Below are 16,573 nucleotides of genomic sequence, written 5' to 3' on the forward strand. Positions count from 1 at the left end.
AGCAACGCTAGATTAGCCACCGACCTGCGATCGACTCCGCCTTTCGTACGAACCAACGCTTGCCGTACTCGTCCATCCGCTCCCAGCACGATTCTCTCCACTCGTCCTCTGGTCCACTGGCTTCGCACTTTTCCGTCCACCACCAGCACCAAATCTCCCTCCTTCATGTCCCTCACATTCTCGAACCATTTGCATTGCCGTGAAATCACCGGAAGGTATTCCCTGATCCATCTTCTCCAGAACTCATCGGCCAGATGCTTCGCCAAGTTCCAGCTGCTTCTCAACGTCGTTCGATAGTCCGTAGGCAGAACTGACAACTGCTTGACACCTGAGGAACTTCCTAGCAGAAAGTGATTTGGCGTTAACGCCTCCTGGTCTGCTGACTCCAACGGAATGTAGGTTAATGGTCGACTATTGATCATGCCTTCCGCTTCGATGATTACCGTCTCCAGAGTTTCGTCGTTGGGCTTTCGAGTTGTTTCCAGCGTGGACTTTATGGCTACTTTCACCGATCGTACCAATCGTTCCCAGACCCCTCCCATATGGGGCGTTCCTGGTGGATTGAAGGACCAACGCGTTTTGGAATTAGTGAACACCGATGAAAGTTTCCTACTTCGTTCCTCTATCTCCTTTTTCAGCTGATTATCGGCTCCATGGAAGTTAGTCCCATTATCAGAAAAGAACTCTGCTGGCGATCCTCGGCGGGAGACGAAACGGCGAACTGCTTGAACGCACGACTCTGTTGACAGGCTGTGGACAACTTCCATGTGAACTGCCCGTATACTCAGACACGTAAAAAGCGCAATCCAGCGTTTGGCATTGCTGCGCCCAACCTTCACCAGAACTGGCCCGAAGTAGTCCAGACCAACGTAAGTAAAGGGTCGCACGAACGGTGTCAACCGAACTTTCGGCAGTGGAGCCATTGGAGGTTGTCGTGGCACAGCCTTGCGTACCCTGCAGAACATGCAGTCCCGTGCTACTTTCGCAACCAGCGCACGCATCTTCGGAATGTGGAACTCCTGCCTCATTTCATTAATGACCGTTTCTCTATTAGCGTGACGGAAACGACGGTGGAACATGTCAACCAAAAGAAAGGCGATGGAAGACTGCTGTGGTAGAATTGTGGGGTACTTCGCTGCATATGGCACGTGTGGCGCTGCACCTATCCTTCCTCGCATCCGCAGCACTCCGAACTGATCCAGGAACGGCCACAGCTTGAAAATTCTGCTGGATCTGGATACCGCCGAATGACGAAACTGTATCGCTTCTTCCTTTCCACTGAGTTGCATGATTTCATCGGTGTAATATTCTTGCTGCGCTTGTTTGTACAGAGTGATCTCTGCGTCAGCTAGTTCTTCCTGCTTCAGTTCACCTAACTCCAGCTGAACGCCTTGCTTCTTGCTTTTAAGGTTGTTTACGAATCGATGAACCCACGCTGCGGTGCGGTGTAGTTTTTCCCAGCTGCTGAATCTTCCGGTTTCGATGAGCAGTGTTGACTGCATCACGTGCATGCCTACATGGCGAATTTCTTCGTTTGTGGTACACGGCACCATCTCCTGCGTCGGCCACAGACATTCTGGTTCCAGTAGGAACTTCGGTCCATGAAACCAAGGATTACTTTCGTCGAAGATCGGTCCTTTGCCCCATTTCGTTGCGAGATCCGCCACATTACGCTCGGTATCTATCTTCCTCCACTCCTGTACATCTGTTGTGGATAGAATCTCAGCTACCCGGAAACCCACGAACTGTTGATATCTTCGGTGATCGCACCGCAACCAAGCAAGCACTGTCTGGGAATCTGTCCACAATACGCGACGGCTGACAGCAAGATTGTGCATTGCAACGACACTGTTGAGCAATCGGGTGCCCAATACAGCAGCTTGAAGCTCCAATCGCGGGATGGACATCATTTTTAACGGAGCAACCTTCGCTTTTCCGGCTACTAATGTCACCTTCATGCCTTCCTCGGTCTCTACTCGGAAATAGACAACACTGGCGTAAGCTGACTTGCTGGCATCCACGAAGACGTGGACTTCAAGTGACGAATACGTCTGATAATCCGCTGCTGTAAAATAGCAGCGAGGAATCCGAATGGAGTTCAGCTTCGGCAGAAGTGCTATCCAGCGCCGCCATAGTTCGCATAGTTCGTTACTGATGGGTTCGTCCCAGTCTACTCCCGATGCCCAGATGTCTTGCATTAGAGTTTTTCCGTGAATCACGAAATGACTGATTAATCCTAGTGGATCAAACAAGCTCATCACCACGCGTAGCACTTCTCGTTTTGTTGGCGTGTGGTTTATCTCTAGCACATGTTCCATGTCGGCGCGTACTACGAAGCTGTAGGTGAGTTCGTCTCCGGTCGGGATCCACTTCATACCAAGAACAGATTCCACGTTGTCCACTTTCTCCGGCTTGATCGTTTTCACGGTTTCACTGGATGTTGCTCCAACCTTCGCTGCAACAACTGGATCGTTCGAAAGAAAGTTCCGAATTTCGAATCCCCCTTCCGCATGTATCCACCGCACTTCACCTCCCACCTGCACTGCTTCTTCTGCCGTCGGAAAACTATCGAGATAATCATCAACGTAATGATATCGAACAATCGCTTTCACTGCCCGGGAAGATACACTCTGAAACTCCTGTGCGTTCGAATTTTTGACGAATTGCGCAGAGCTTGGGGAACACGTTGCTCCGAATATTGCAACGTTCATAACGTAGATTTCTACTTCTGACTTTGCGGAATCCCGCCATAGAAAACGCAAATATTGGCGGTCCTCCTGCCTGATAAACAAGCGATGAAACATCTCTTTGATGTCTCCCGTCAGCGCGATAGTGTAGAGACGGAAGTGGTAGAAAACTTCAACTAGCGAGGCGAGGTAATCGGGACCCTTCAGAAGTGCTGAGTTGAGCGATACTCCGTTAACTTTTGCTGCGGCGTCCCAAATAATCCGAACCTTGTTTGGCTTTTTAGGATTTAGGACTACTCCCAGGGGCAGGTACCAACTCTTACCTGTGCTGGTGTTGGCGAGTTCCTCCTCGGTAGCCCGATGCGCGTATCCCTTCTCCTGATACTCCCGCATCTGTTGACGGACACATTCATACAGTTGTGGTTCCTTGGTGAGTCGTTTCTCCAAAGAGCGTAACCGACGAAGCGCCATCCCGTAGCTATCCGGAAATTGAACATTGTCCCACTTCCATAGCAGGCCGGTCTCAAATCGTTTTCCAACTCTACGAGTCGTGGCCTGGAGCAGCTGTCGAGCCCGTTTATGTTCCTCGGATTCTATAGGTGTGAGCGGAGGTCGCACACCAGAATTGTCCAGTGTTATGTAGTCCCGGACGAGTTGGTTCAAATCACCTTCCGAATTGGTCCATCCTCCAACATGAAACCCACAGCTGAATGATTCCGTCGCGAAACGTGAACAGCCGTAGATGCTCCAGCCTAGACGGCATTTTGCTGCCATCGGTTGACCCCAACCTCCTTCTCGAACTTTGAGTGGAATCGTGAGTTTCAAGTTGTCAAGACCAATTAGAAGTTTTGGTGTCACATTTTCGTAGTCGGTAATTGGCAAACCTCGAAGATACGGATACATTTCCACTAGATCCCGGTAGCGCAAGGATTGTGATGGCAGCCGGAGACCTTCTACCGTACGCGCGTCCACAAGCTTGAAGTGTTTAGCCGAATACTTCCCGGAGATCTCCATCTGGATGATACGCGAGTTCGGCTCTTCACGAGTAATATTTCCCGTCCACTGTAGATTAAGTGTCTCAGTAGGACCCGTTACTCCTAGCTGTTTAGCCACTGCAACATCCAACAGAGAAATCTGCGAGCCTTCATCCACAAACGCGAACACATTCACCTGACTTTGTTTTCCATACAGCGTCACCGGTAAAATTCGGAAGGCTGGACCCCCTCCACTTTGGAGTTTCAAATGACTCGTGGACACTACCGCTGGGACCGCTGGTGTGGCAGAATGCAGGAGCGTGTGATGACGAAGACGGCAACCTTCTATTCCGCATCCTTTCCATGTTTTGCAAGGCCATTTGCCGTGTTGATTTAGGCAGGTCCTACAGAGCACGTTCTGACTGACGAATTTGAGACGCTCGTCGATATTCATGGCCTTAAACTTGTAGCAATCCGTCACCTTGTGCCCTTCCTTCTTGCAGGCAGCACAGACCTTCTTCACTGGGCTGGTTGGAGTAGTAGAACCATTGTAAGAGGAAGTAGACCCAGCCGAAACATTTTCAGCGTGTGCGTGTATGAAACTCCGGTCTTTGGGCTTTTGATAAACTCCTTTCGTTATCTTCACAGTCGGTTGGTCATCCATCACATCATACGCCAACTCCACCAGTGACGACATGAATGATCCGAACGTTCCGAGGTTAACTAACGGACTGGAACTCTTAAATGCTGACCACTTCAAACGGTAATCCACGGGAAGCTTCGCAACCAGGTCGTGCAACAATGACGGGTTTGCCAAGTGCGCCTGTTGTTTCGCATTCTTCAAATGTTCTACCAAACTATCCACCGCCATACCGAAGTCGACGATGCTCTCCAAATTATCCATCTTTGGAGGAGGAAGTTGTCGAATCTTTTCGGTAAGTGCTCTTATCAGAGTTTCGGGTCGACCGTACCGCATCTGCAATGCCTTAATGACGTGTGGAACACTTAAAGGGGATAGTAGTCTGCATCGTACCATCTCCATTGCCGGTCCCTTGAGGCAGCGCTGAAGTCGGATCATATTCTCATCCATAGAGAATCCGCACGTATCTGTTGATCGCTGGAAGTTGCTTATCCAGATCGGCCACTCCTCTGGATTCCCGGAAAACGTTGGTAAATCCTTCCCCATGACTTGCCGTGCTGCTAGCTGACGACTTGTTGGGCCATCTAGATCTTGATGATGGGCAGCACCATTGCCTCTACCACGAACCGTGTTTCCCCTTATTTCTCGTGAATGAAAACTGCAGGCTCCATCCTCCTCATCCTCGTCCTCATCTGCTTCGTTCGGTCCCTCAATGAACCGGTAGTTGCCTGTCCTTGATGTGCCGGGAACTGGATTACGAAGATTGCTGAACATTTCCTTTCCGGGATTCTCCGGAACTTTGCGGGTATCTCTTGCTGCTGACGTGGATTTTAAGTTTCCCTCTGTCTGCTCGCCGGATTTCTGCAACCAACCTCGTACTTTTTCCTCCGAATTTGGCACATCACTTTCACTCAAGCTGGAAACTTCGCTACCGCGTTGCGAAAATTGCCGAACGATGCTCTTTTTCGCCTCGAGTGACAACCGTTGCATCTCTAGGAGCGCTTTACGACTTTTTTCTTCTTCTTCTAACTGCTTTTCCTGAAAAGCCTTCTCTTCAGCTAACTTTTTGGCTTCTAAAGCTAACTCGAGATCCCTGTTCTTCCTCTCCAGTATCAACTTTTTATTTTTCATTTCTAGCTCAGCCTGCAACTCCTGTTCCTTGATTCGGCCCTGTTCCTCAATCATCTTCAGCTCGAATGCGAGCCTAGCCCTGGCACTAGATGTAGAACTTACGTTATCTCCAGAAACAGGCTGCTTACTTTTCCGAGAGGTGCCCTTGGTGCTGACGGACGTCTTCGACGACTGCTCTGCACCGGTTGGGACCGTGAGCCGCTTTCCACCTTTCTTTCCGTCAGTCTTGCGGATTTTCTTCGTCGCAATCGGCGTCCGGTTCGATATTCCACATGATGTACACTTCCACGGTACGTTGGAAACACTTCCGTCGACTTTTGCACAGCTGAAGTGGTACCAGGACCCACATGTATCACAGGCTACCATGTTCTCGCTGCTGTCCGGACGATCGCAAGCCACGCAATCCGACGGTGTGGCGGAAGCAGTGTTATTATCTCCCGGATGACTCATCTCACACTGTAGGGGATCTCACCGTGAAAATTTCTAAAGTTTGTAGCCACTGAAACTCTTTCAAGCGATCCAATACACGGTTGTTGTTGTTGGAATATGCTTTAGCTGTAAGTGTTTTATTATAAGTATACATGTTTAGAATATATATAATATTACCTACAAATTTTCAGTATCTTCACTTTAACAACGAGATTCTTCCCTTTAGGTGGTTTTTCAATTTTAGGTTACGAAACTAGGATAGTAAATTTTGCGTGTTAGATGTAAGCTTTAGCATATAATTTCACATTTTATATTTGAAGATTTACTTACTTGTAGTAACTGTAAATACTAATTTTAATTTGTATATACTAATTAACTAGGTTTATCTAGACTTTAATAGCGCTTTCAATGAATGCACGCGTGGTGTTATCACGGCACTATCACTCTTATCAATCATAAACAACACGCTCATCTGTCTGTCGGTGTCAGTTGGCACTCGCTGTCCCAGTGTACCGAGTACGGCGCCGTCGACGTTAGGGCATCTTCATCGCGGGGAGGTTTTCGTCGCCACAGCAGTAAAGAAAATCCGGAAGAGTAACAGAAGGAAAGACACAAAAACACCAAAATTTTGGTGGTCTGACACCGTGGACCAGGCTTGGAAAGAGAAGACAGAAGCAAGACGAGCTTCGAGTTCGAAGTTCGAGGAGTTCTCGGACGAAATAGGACCACACACTAGCTCTAAAGAACGGTGGAACAAAGTCGGCAGGCTTACTGGAAAGAAAGTAAAAAGTGTCGAAAACAACACCATGCTAGATGACGCAAATACAGCGGGGAGTTTTCTAGATAAACACTTCGGACCAAATAATTTGGAACCATGGATCGATCCGGGGCCAGTTGCCACGCCAATTGCATCATACAAATTGCTAGATTTGGTAAAGTGGACAGCTATCATCGGTAAGAAAAAGAAAAGGTCTGCACCAGGGGAAGATGGCGTATCATTTGAAGTTCTTCGTATACTTTCTCCAGAAGTATCAACAAATTTGGTAGAGGATCTCAATCGAATGTGGTTCCGGGGCACCCCCACAGATAATCTTAAGACTATCAAAGTAGTAGCCATACCTAAGCCAGGTAGCGACCAATCAACGCCAAACGGAAAAAGGCCAATCTCTAGTTCCTACCTTGACCAAAATCATGTATTGGATATGCTACAGAACCATCTATACCATAATAAAATCCTTCCAGAAACCTCGTTTGGTTTCAGAAAAGGCACTTCCACATCTACAGCAATTGCATATGTCATAAATGAAATAAAAAGGAACAAAAGAGATAACCAAGTAACAGCATTAATATGTATTGACTTGTCGAACGCCTTTAATACTGTTCGCACGGATACTCTGGTAGATACGTTGGCTATGCTGGGAACACCTACAGAAATTGTCACATGGATATCCTCATTCCTCAAAAACCTAAAAATAATCCTGCATCTACGCAACGGAATTATTTCGAGAAGAATCTCGAATGGGCTACCGCAAGGACATGTACTGTCACCAACGTTATTTAATGTGTACACTGGTGAACTACATAACATACATGTTGATGGAGTCACATTGGTTCAATATGCTGACGACTTTGAGATAATCGTAACAGCTATCAACTGGGAAACCCTAAACGTTAAATCACAGGAATATATGGACAAATTCGTGGGAGCCTGTGAAAAACTGAATTTATCAATAAACGCCGAGAAATCCAGTGTGATGAAGATGAGATTCAGTACACATACAACTTTGAATATCATGGTCAAGGGAGGGACACTTGAATCGGCAATAAAACAACGATACCTTGGAGTAACCATAGACCGATCATTAACATTTGCAGCACATATACGATTAGTTCGGGAGAAATTCCAGGAAAGACTATGCATGCTGAAAGTTTTAAACGGCGCAAAAAAAGGAGCACATCCAGACACGATGCTTAAAGTGTATCAAGGTCTCATTAGAAGTATTGTCGAGTATGGCTGCTCAGTACATAACAATGCCAGCAAATCATCAAGAAGAGTACTAGAAGTGATAAACAACCAGAGTTTAAGGAATGTTACTGGTAACACAAAATCTACCCCACTAAATACACTGGCTGCGATTAGTGAACAAGCACCAATACAATACCGACAAGAAATGATAACATGCCGTGAAATCGCAAGATGCATTTCGAGGAAAAATGTTTTAGGGAAACAATTGATGCAAATATCGCTTGAATAACAGAATCAGGAAAAAATATTCATACATGGAACAACTTTATTGGAAACATAAGGCAAGCTACGACATACTGATGCGGAATGAACGGATAGAAAATTTTGAGCAAGTGGAGATATATACATGTGTATGTGAACAAACTCTCAAAAAGGACCAAGTTAGCCAGATCAAGTTGAAGCAACTAACACTCGGTATGATGCATGGGCAATATAAAGGCAGAGAGAGAATATGGACGGATGCATCGAAGTACGAAAATACTTGTGGAATCGGAATATTTGTAGACGGCAATAAGAGGCGGCACTACTACAGGCTACAACACGATACAAGCATTACATCTGCAGAGCTTACGGCTATTTGGGTAGCTTTACGAATAGTTGATGAAAACCAGCTATTGCACTACGTTGTGTTAACCGACTCACGGTCATCCTGTCAAATACTGGAAGGTGCTATCGAAAAGGGAGAAGGAGAAACGATGATTGCAGAAATACTGCAGATGGAGAAGAAATGGAAAACTACTATTCAATGGGTACCTAGCCACATACAGATTGCCGGGAATGAGGTTGCAGACATGTTGGCAAAAGAAGGTACTAAGCATGATGCATCAACACTAGAAAATAGACTGTTCATAAAGGATCTATTCTTGAAGTTTACCAAGGAGTTAGAAGAAAAAACTAAATGCTGGTATGAACATACGTCCCTAGAGAAAGGAAAAAAGTACTACGAATTACAACCAGTATGGAACGCACAGCCATGGTTTGCAAACGTGGATCTAAAAGGAAAAGACATCCGTCTCCTGAATCGGATTATGTCAGGGCATGACTACTCAAGGTATTGGTTAGCTAAAATGAATATCCTAGATAGTCCAGAATGTGACCTGTGTGACGAGATAGAAACTGCCGAGCACGTAATATTACACTGCCCCCGTTTTGGTATAAAACGACAAAACTACACCTTCGATTGTCGTTATGCTAATCTTAATGAAATTTTCAAAACTGGTAACAAAGAGCTATTCGAAGAAGTTGCGAAATTTGTGACGGACATAAGGCTGGATCTGTAAAGAGATGATCATCAAAAACAACTGTGCATATAGTCTAGATACTGGCCCAATACTGAGCTGTCAGACGACAGCTCAAAAGAAAGAAGAAGAAGAAGGACCACCATTTATAAAATTATAGATTTTTGAACAATTAAAAGAATCCAACCCAAAAACAAATGCACCGACCAATCGCGGTCCTACGTCAAGTTTCCGCTCGTGCCCCTAGGCACAGACTCTTCTACTTTTTAGTTTCTCTAATGATGATATGCTCCAGCTGGATTTCAGCTGACAGCTCCGTCAAATGTCGGATGATATTAGACCGATTTATTCCGATATCGCTAGGAAAGGACACCCCATGTTTCTTTCGGGGGTCATCGGAGTCGTACTGGTCTTATCGGCGTTAAATATGATTTAATTTAGAATGATGTTCGTTGCTAATTCCTGTCTACTATTTTATGTTTTCATTATTTCGCCAAGTATCGTGTTAAATATCTTGCATCGAAATTCTTGACACTATTTACTGTTACTATGAGCATCAAATTCGATTGAAAATATAGTACCTAAGAGAACCCTCTAGAACAGGGAAGCCATCCAACCGATTGCACTGCTCCACAGCAACCTCGCACATCATCCAGCACTTCTGCCATCATCGTTCCACCCCCTTTTGCCCACTTCATAATTCCCTCTCAAACGATTCTAACGAACTCACGATGCCATCCCACTTGTAGCCGCTGTCTGTGCGAACTCGCCCGCCAAATCGGATTCACCAAAAACGCCCGGGACATTTTTAGCCTGGAAGGACAAATCTCCAGCTACCGGCATCTGGTGAGTTCCATTCGCAACCTCAACCATCTTCCCCCGCACTCAACCCCTTCCCTTCTATCATTCCAGCAACCGGACGTCGTACGGCGGGACATCAAATTCGCCCGATCCCTGCAGCTGGCAGCCAAGGTGAAGGTCCCGTTCCCGCACTCGCTATCGGTGGTGATGCGAGAGAATCCCGGCGGTTCATTGCAACTGCTGACGCAAGGCACGGCCGATATTGTACTGGACAGTTGCGACGATTACTGGAACGGGCAGGATCTGCACCCACTTACGGAGAAGGAACGCAAGCGGGCGCAGGATTTCTACCAACGAAGTGCCCTCACAGCGTACTGTACGGCATTCGCCTACCGACCTCTGAGGCACGGTATAACGGGGGCACTGTCCGGAGAGATTGAAGGGGAGATTGCCTACCTGGAACTGCCTCCGGAGAGCAAGCATCGCAAGGATATGTTCAACAGGAATCACCATCTGATGGACTACGCCAATGGAGGTGCACCGTTGACGCACCATTCGATCAGTACGGATTCGTTGCTGTTCACCGAGAATAAGGACGACGACATTTCCGACGCGGACGGGTGCTTCGAGATGCAGTGCCATCAGGTGTTCATCGGGATGATAACGATGCAGTACCAGGCACAGACGGATATCGTTCAGCTGATTGAACGGTTGGAGAGGGCTTGCATTCGGTTTGTGCACTTCAGCAAGGAGAACGAACTACGATCGAGGGTATTTTCGGAGAAGATGGGTCTGGAGTCGGGATGGAATTGCCACATTTCATTGTTGAGCGATAGTGATAGTACGGTGGCTTCGCCAACGAAGCAGTTCGAATTCAAGGTACATCCATCGGGGTCGAATGGACAGACGCAGGTCGAGGAAGAGAATGAACTGAACAAACTTCTACCGAACCTGGAGAGTTCGAAGGCGTTGAGCTCTTCGGCTCCCGGGGCAATATCGAATCCGGATTCCAGTCTACTGGATCCGCCGATTGTTCTTCAAAATAAGAATCCTTCCGTTCATCAATCGCACGATAGTTTCGAAATGAGAGACCTTAGGCAGCATCACCATCTACATAGGGGATCTTCGCAGGATTCAGCCATGGACTGCGCTGGGAACGACGACAACTGCCATTCGTTGAGCTGCCTGACCGATAGCACCGAGCAGAGCGCCCCGATAAACTTCGACATGTCGAACCGGGCCAAGCTGCCGAGAGGAATCGAGAACATTCGACCTCACTTGGAGTACGTTGACAACGTTCCTCTGTTGGTGTCCCTGTTCACCGATTGCTCAGCGGAAGCAACCCGCGAGATGCTCAAAATAATGCAACAGTACGGCGAAATCGTTGTCTGCCTTGGATCTTCTGCTTCGAACTCAAATTCGGAGATTTTCCTCCAGGGAGATTGTTCGATAGCCATCGAACCACTCTATCCGCAGGTATGCCAAGACTACCCGGCCTACACTGAGTCCAACATCTACAATAACAAGGCCAATGTTCGCCCTGCCTCGCAAAGCAAACTACTGCTGACGAGTCCGCAGAAAATCGTTACCATTTCGCCCGTCTACCTCAGTCGAATGCTGAACTCCATCTCCTGCTCGATCGCTACCTGCCGGGACGACCCGATCTCCATAGTAACCGTAATTGAGCTCTCCCGTCGCTTCATCCAGGGCCTCTGGAGTAGCATCCAGTTTTGGGCTTGCTGCGCCGTATCCCTCGCAGCTATGAACACCATCACTGCTATCCTATCGCTTCCTCCGATGGTCGTCCCGCATCACGTCCTCTATCTGATGTGCTTCGCCGTCCCGCTTATCTCCCTTTCCCTACTCCGAGTAGAATCCGACCCAGCCATCATGAAGCGTGCCACCGGCAAGAAGCAGACCTCTCTCGACTCCCGCCTTATCATCTTCGTCCTCTGGTGCTACGGCATCAAGTTCTCCCTGGTAGTCCTCCTCCTAGTCGTCTCCTATTGCTCCTTCCTGTCGCATCCGATCGAAATTTTCTCCGACGATGAAGTCGAAGAGGGCAATCTTTCCCAGGACCTGGCGGTCGCCCGGAGCTTCATCCTGCTCGGCATCGTCATCCACTTCGTTACGATTTCCACCTCGTTCGTGCACCGTGACTACACCTCGTTCAACCGGAGCCCCCTCGGCAACCTGTGCTGGGTTTCCGCCAGTGCCGCGCTGCTTCTGTTCCACACCCTGACGATAGTGATCCAGGTCTGCATCGACGACTACTACTGGCAGGAGATGGACCGCGTTTGGCCGATTGTTCTGTTTCTGGTGCTGACTGCGTGCCTCACCTTCGCCATGACCGAGTTCTTCAAGTGGGAGGAAATTAAGTAGGATCCGTCGAGATGGAATATTTTTCAGAAGTTTACTAATTTCGTAACCTCTTGCAGGAACAACAACCGGTACATCCGGCGAGCACGGTTGGACTTTGGTACCAAGCTGGGTATGAATTCACCATTCTAAAAAGGAGCGAAACGTGTAACAACAACAATCGAAAAGACTTCTACAGTAAATATCACATTTATTGAGGGACTTACAACAAAGTCGATTGCAATCAACCTTTGTACGATGTGCGTACTTAAGCGGTTCTGTGTACTATATACATACATTTATAATGTACTTGTGTATTCTAGATTTTATTTTTTTTTTAATTTAGGGCTACGTAGTAGATATATAATATATTTACGATACATTTATCCTTAATTTCCACCCCGTCGAATGTTTCCAGCTGTTATAGAATATCTAATGCGTGTTTTTTGCGTGTGTCCTTCAGACGAGTACCCGTAGTTGCATACTTCCCCTTTTAAAGAAGACAGATTGAACGACGTACTGCTACATTGCATATGATTTGAAGCAACATGATGGTCAATCCGCAGAAAATTTTGCAATGAAAAGAGACTTAAATAAATTAATGTTTATGAAACGAAGTTTTGGAGTCTGTGGATAGAGAAAGCCCCTGTAGAAAAACTCGTGAAGTTAGCTCAAAATGTATAATTAATTGAAAGGTCAAACAAGTTTGAAGTTCAAAGGTATTTAAAATTCTTTTAAGCCATTAATTTCCCGAATCTTGAATCATGGTTTTTTTCTGTTTCCTGAATTTCAAATAAAGATCAATAGACTACAGATAAATTCAGCGAAATTTAGAGAAGCTCAGGTTTAACAAACTCGGTATTTGTCCTTTGATGGTTCAATATCGACTCTTTATTTATTTTCTCTTATAATTACAGGAAACTTAACTCTACACAAAAATCTTAGCTCTACGCGATAATTTTCTAGTGGGAGGTGCTGGGAGTTACTTTGTAATTTTGGTTTAGCCAATCAGCTTCCACTGTGGCTACACTTGTTAAAAGTGTGTATTTGATATCGAAGGAACCTGGAAGCCAGAAGCAATCGTTTAATTCCATCTCAGTAGTCCTGCTTATTTGACTTTTCATTTTTCTATTCCATTATCAAACTGTCATTCAAATAAACCACACGTTAATTCGAAGAGCTCTGCTTTCACTCATAAAAGGTTATGGGCACCTCTACGACAGAAGCTGTGTGCGGTATTTCGCAGTTCAAAGGTGGTTCCGGATTTCAGCACTGGAGCTTCATAGTCAAGATGTTCCTGGATTCCGTTGGAGTATTGAACACTTTAACTGAAGAAGCACCGGCAGTAGCAGCTGAAAAGGTGAAATTTGAAGAGGCAGACCGGAAGGCCAAGTCATATATTGTCAGCTTCCTGGCGATCGTCTGCGAGAAGAAGACGGCCAAGGACATGTGGAAGGCGCTCGAGAACACCTTTGCGAAGCGGTCAATTAGCACTCAAAACCTGGTGAGAAAGCAGTTCAATCGTCTGAAGTTGAGAGATGGTGATTCGATGAGAGCGCACTTGCTGGTGTTCGAAGACTTGATCCGCTGGGGCGAAGGTCGAGGAAGCTGATTTGCTCATTTCGCTGTTCCAGACTCTACCGGATGCGTATGACCCCTTGGTGACGGCCTTGGAAAACATTCCTGAGGAAGAGTTGAGTTTGGAGATCGTGAAGCAACGCTTATTGGCAGAAGAGCTGAAGGGAACCGAACGTCACGAATACTCAGGTGAGATGAAGGCTGCGGCATTTTCTTGAAATTCGCAAGATGAAACAACCCATTGTGATTCAAGTAGCGAAGGACGTAGAAACACTGGTATCAAAAACGGTTGGAACCATCGTCGGAAGCAGTAACAAGAACACGTCGTTGAACATGAAGGATGTTCTCTATGACCCCGAGCTTCGCGACAACCTGATGTCCGTTAAAAAGTTGGTGAAGGCAGGCGTTGTGGTAATTTTCTGCGGTTCCATTGCGGTTCTCAAGAAAAACAACGAAGTCACTTGCTACTGCGAACTTGAGAGGTAACCTGTACGAGATCGAGGTAGACATTCCAGTGTCTTCGGCAAATATGAATGAAAGCGATCATAAGTAACAATCTTGTGGATGGTGCTTTTTTTTTTTTTTTTTTTTTTAACTCTTTATTTGTTCCAAATTCAAAATAAATTACATTTCATTTTTAACCTAGGTGCTCCAGTTACTGCAGTAACGTACCAGCCTTAATTGTTATGATATATATCTAAGTGTTTTTACATTGTTCATGTCTTGGCAATTAAGTATTTTAAACAGGTTTCTTAAACCTGCATGTCAGTATAACAATTGATATCTTAAAACTAAAAACTAAAACTAAATCTTATCTAAGTATAAAGGGAATTAATCGTTGCAATTGAGGATTGCAACGATTTTTGCCTGAAATTATTCATTATTTTGTTGGACATTTGTTCTAAAGTCTCAACATTCGAAATTCTATGTACCTCGGTAGTACTGTACCAGGGAGGCAACTTCAAAATCATTTTCAGAACTTTGTTCTGAATCCTTTGAAGTGCTTTTTTCCTGGTAGTGCAACAACTAGACCATATTGGCACAGCGTAAAGCATGGCCGGTCTAAAAACTTGTTTAAATATTAGAAGTTTATTCGTCAGGCAAAGTTTGGATTTCCTGTTTATAAGAGGATACAAACATTTAATATATTTGTTACATTTGGCTTGAATGCCCTCAATGTGATCTTTAAAAGTTAATTTTTGGTCAAGTATTAATCCAAGATATTTCACTTGGTTTGACCAGGAAATTGGAACTCCGTTCATAGTGACTATGTGACTACTACTAGGTTTCAAAAAGGAAGCTCTAGGCTTATGTGGAAATATTATAAGTTGAGTTTTGGAAGCGTTGGGAGAAATCTTCCATTTTTGTAAATAAGAAGAGAAAATATCTAAACTTTTCTGCAGTCTGCTGCAAATAACACGAAGACTTTTTCCTTTAGCGGAAATGCCTGTGTCATCAGCGAACAAAGATTTGTGGCAACCCTGAGGCAAATCAGGGAGGTCCGAAGTGAAAATGTTATACAATATAGGCCCAAGAATGCTACCCTGAGGAACTCCTGCTCTAACAGGTAGTCGATTAGATTTGGAATTTTGATAATTTACCTGCAGAGTTCTGTCAGTTAAATAATTTTGAACTAATTTCATAATATAAAGTGGAAAATTAAACTTTTTCAATTTAGCAATCAAACCTTCATGCCAAACACTGTCGAATGCTTTTTCTATGTCTAGAAGAGCAACTCCAGTTGAGTGGCCTTCAGATTTGTTTGAACGAATTAAATTGTTAACTCTTAAGAGTTGATGAGTAGTTGAATGCCCATGGCGAAATCCAAACTGCTCATCTGCAAAAATTGAGTTCGTATTGATGTGAAGCATCATTCTATTCAAAATTATCTTTTCAAAAAGTTTACTTATTGAAGAAAGCAAACTTATTGGGCGGTAGCTAGAAGCTTCAGCTGGATTTTTATCCGGCTTCAAAATTGGAACAACTTTTGCATTTTTCCATTTATCAGGAAAGTATGCAAAATGGAAACATCTGTTAAATAATTTTACCAAGAAATACATGGGAGTATTTGATGAGGATATAGAAAATTCCATCATCACCTGGATCTTTCATTTATGAAACTTTTTAGTTATAGATCTTACTTCCTTCAAATCAGTCCCCCAGGAATCATCAAAAATATTTTCCCGAGAGAAAATATTCAGAAAATCCCGAGCAACCTGATTCTCAATAGGACTAGTAAGACCCAAACTGAAATTATGGGAACTCTCGAATTGCTTAGCAAGTTTCTGAGCTTTTTCCAAATTTGTGATCAAAATTTTACCACCTTCTTTAAGCGCTGGAATAGGCTTTTGAGGTTTTTTCAAAATTTTTGTGAGTTTCCAAAAAGGTTTGGAACTCGGGTCTAATTTAGAAATATTATTTTCAAAAGTTTTGTTCCTCAGGGCAGAGAATCGCTTTTTAATTTGTTTTTGCAAATCCCGCCAGATAACCTTCATGGCAGGATCGCGTGTTCTTTGATATTGTCTCCTACGAACATTTTTAAGACGGATCAAGAGCTGAAGATCGTCGTCTATTATAATTGAATCGAATTTAACCTCGCATTTTGGTACTGAGGCAGCTCTTGCTGCAACTATAGAAGTAGTCAGAGATTCAAGAGCATAATTAATTTCATCTTTGGTTTGCAAAGGAATGTTTGGATCGAAGTTATATTC

The 16,573-nt window shown here is 45.0% G+C and overlaps 1 protein-coding gene across 3 annotated transcripts in view; it reads left to right on the forward strand.

Annotated features, from left to right (window-relative positions):
- Positions 1-12,440, forward strand: part of l(2)k05819 (transmembrane protein 94-like protein l(2)k05819) — a 30,000-nt gene extending 17,560 nt beyond the window's left edge. For all 3 annotated transcript variants that reach the window (XM_065224524.1, XM_065224525.1, XM_065224526.1), the window contains 3 exons: positions 9,875-9,971; positions 10,038-12,304; positions 12,365-12,440. In XM_065224524.1, coding sequence (XP_065080596.1) covers positions 9,875-9,971; positions 10,038-12,304; positions 12,365-12,437 — 2,437 coding nt within the window. In that variant the 3' untranslated portion in view covers positions 12,438-12,440. The remainder of the gene's footprint in view (positions 1-9,874; positions 9,972-10,037; positions 12,305-12,364) is intronic.
- Positions 12,441-16,573: the final 4,133 nt, after the last annotated feature.

This window comes from Ochlerotatus camptorhynchus, unplaced genomic scaffold (assembly GCF_037179485.1).
Source record: "Ochlerotatus camptorhynchus isolate MF236.1 unplaced genomic scaffold, CSIRO-AGI_Acam_v1.1 ptg000212l, whole genome shotgun sequence".
Lineage (NCBI taxonomy): Eukaryota > Metazoa > Arthropoda > Insecta > Diptera > Culicidae > Ochlerotatus > Ochlerotatus camptorhynchus.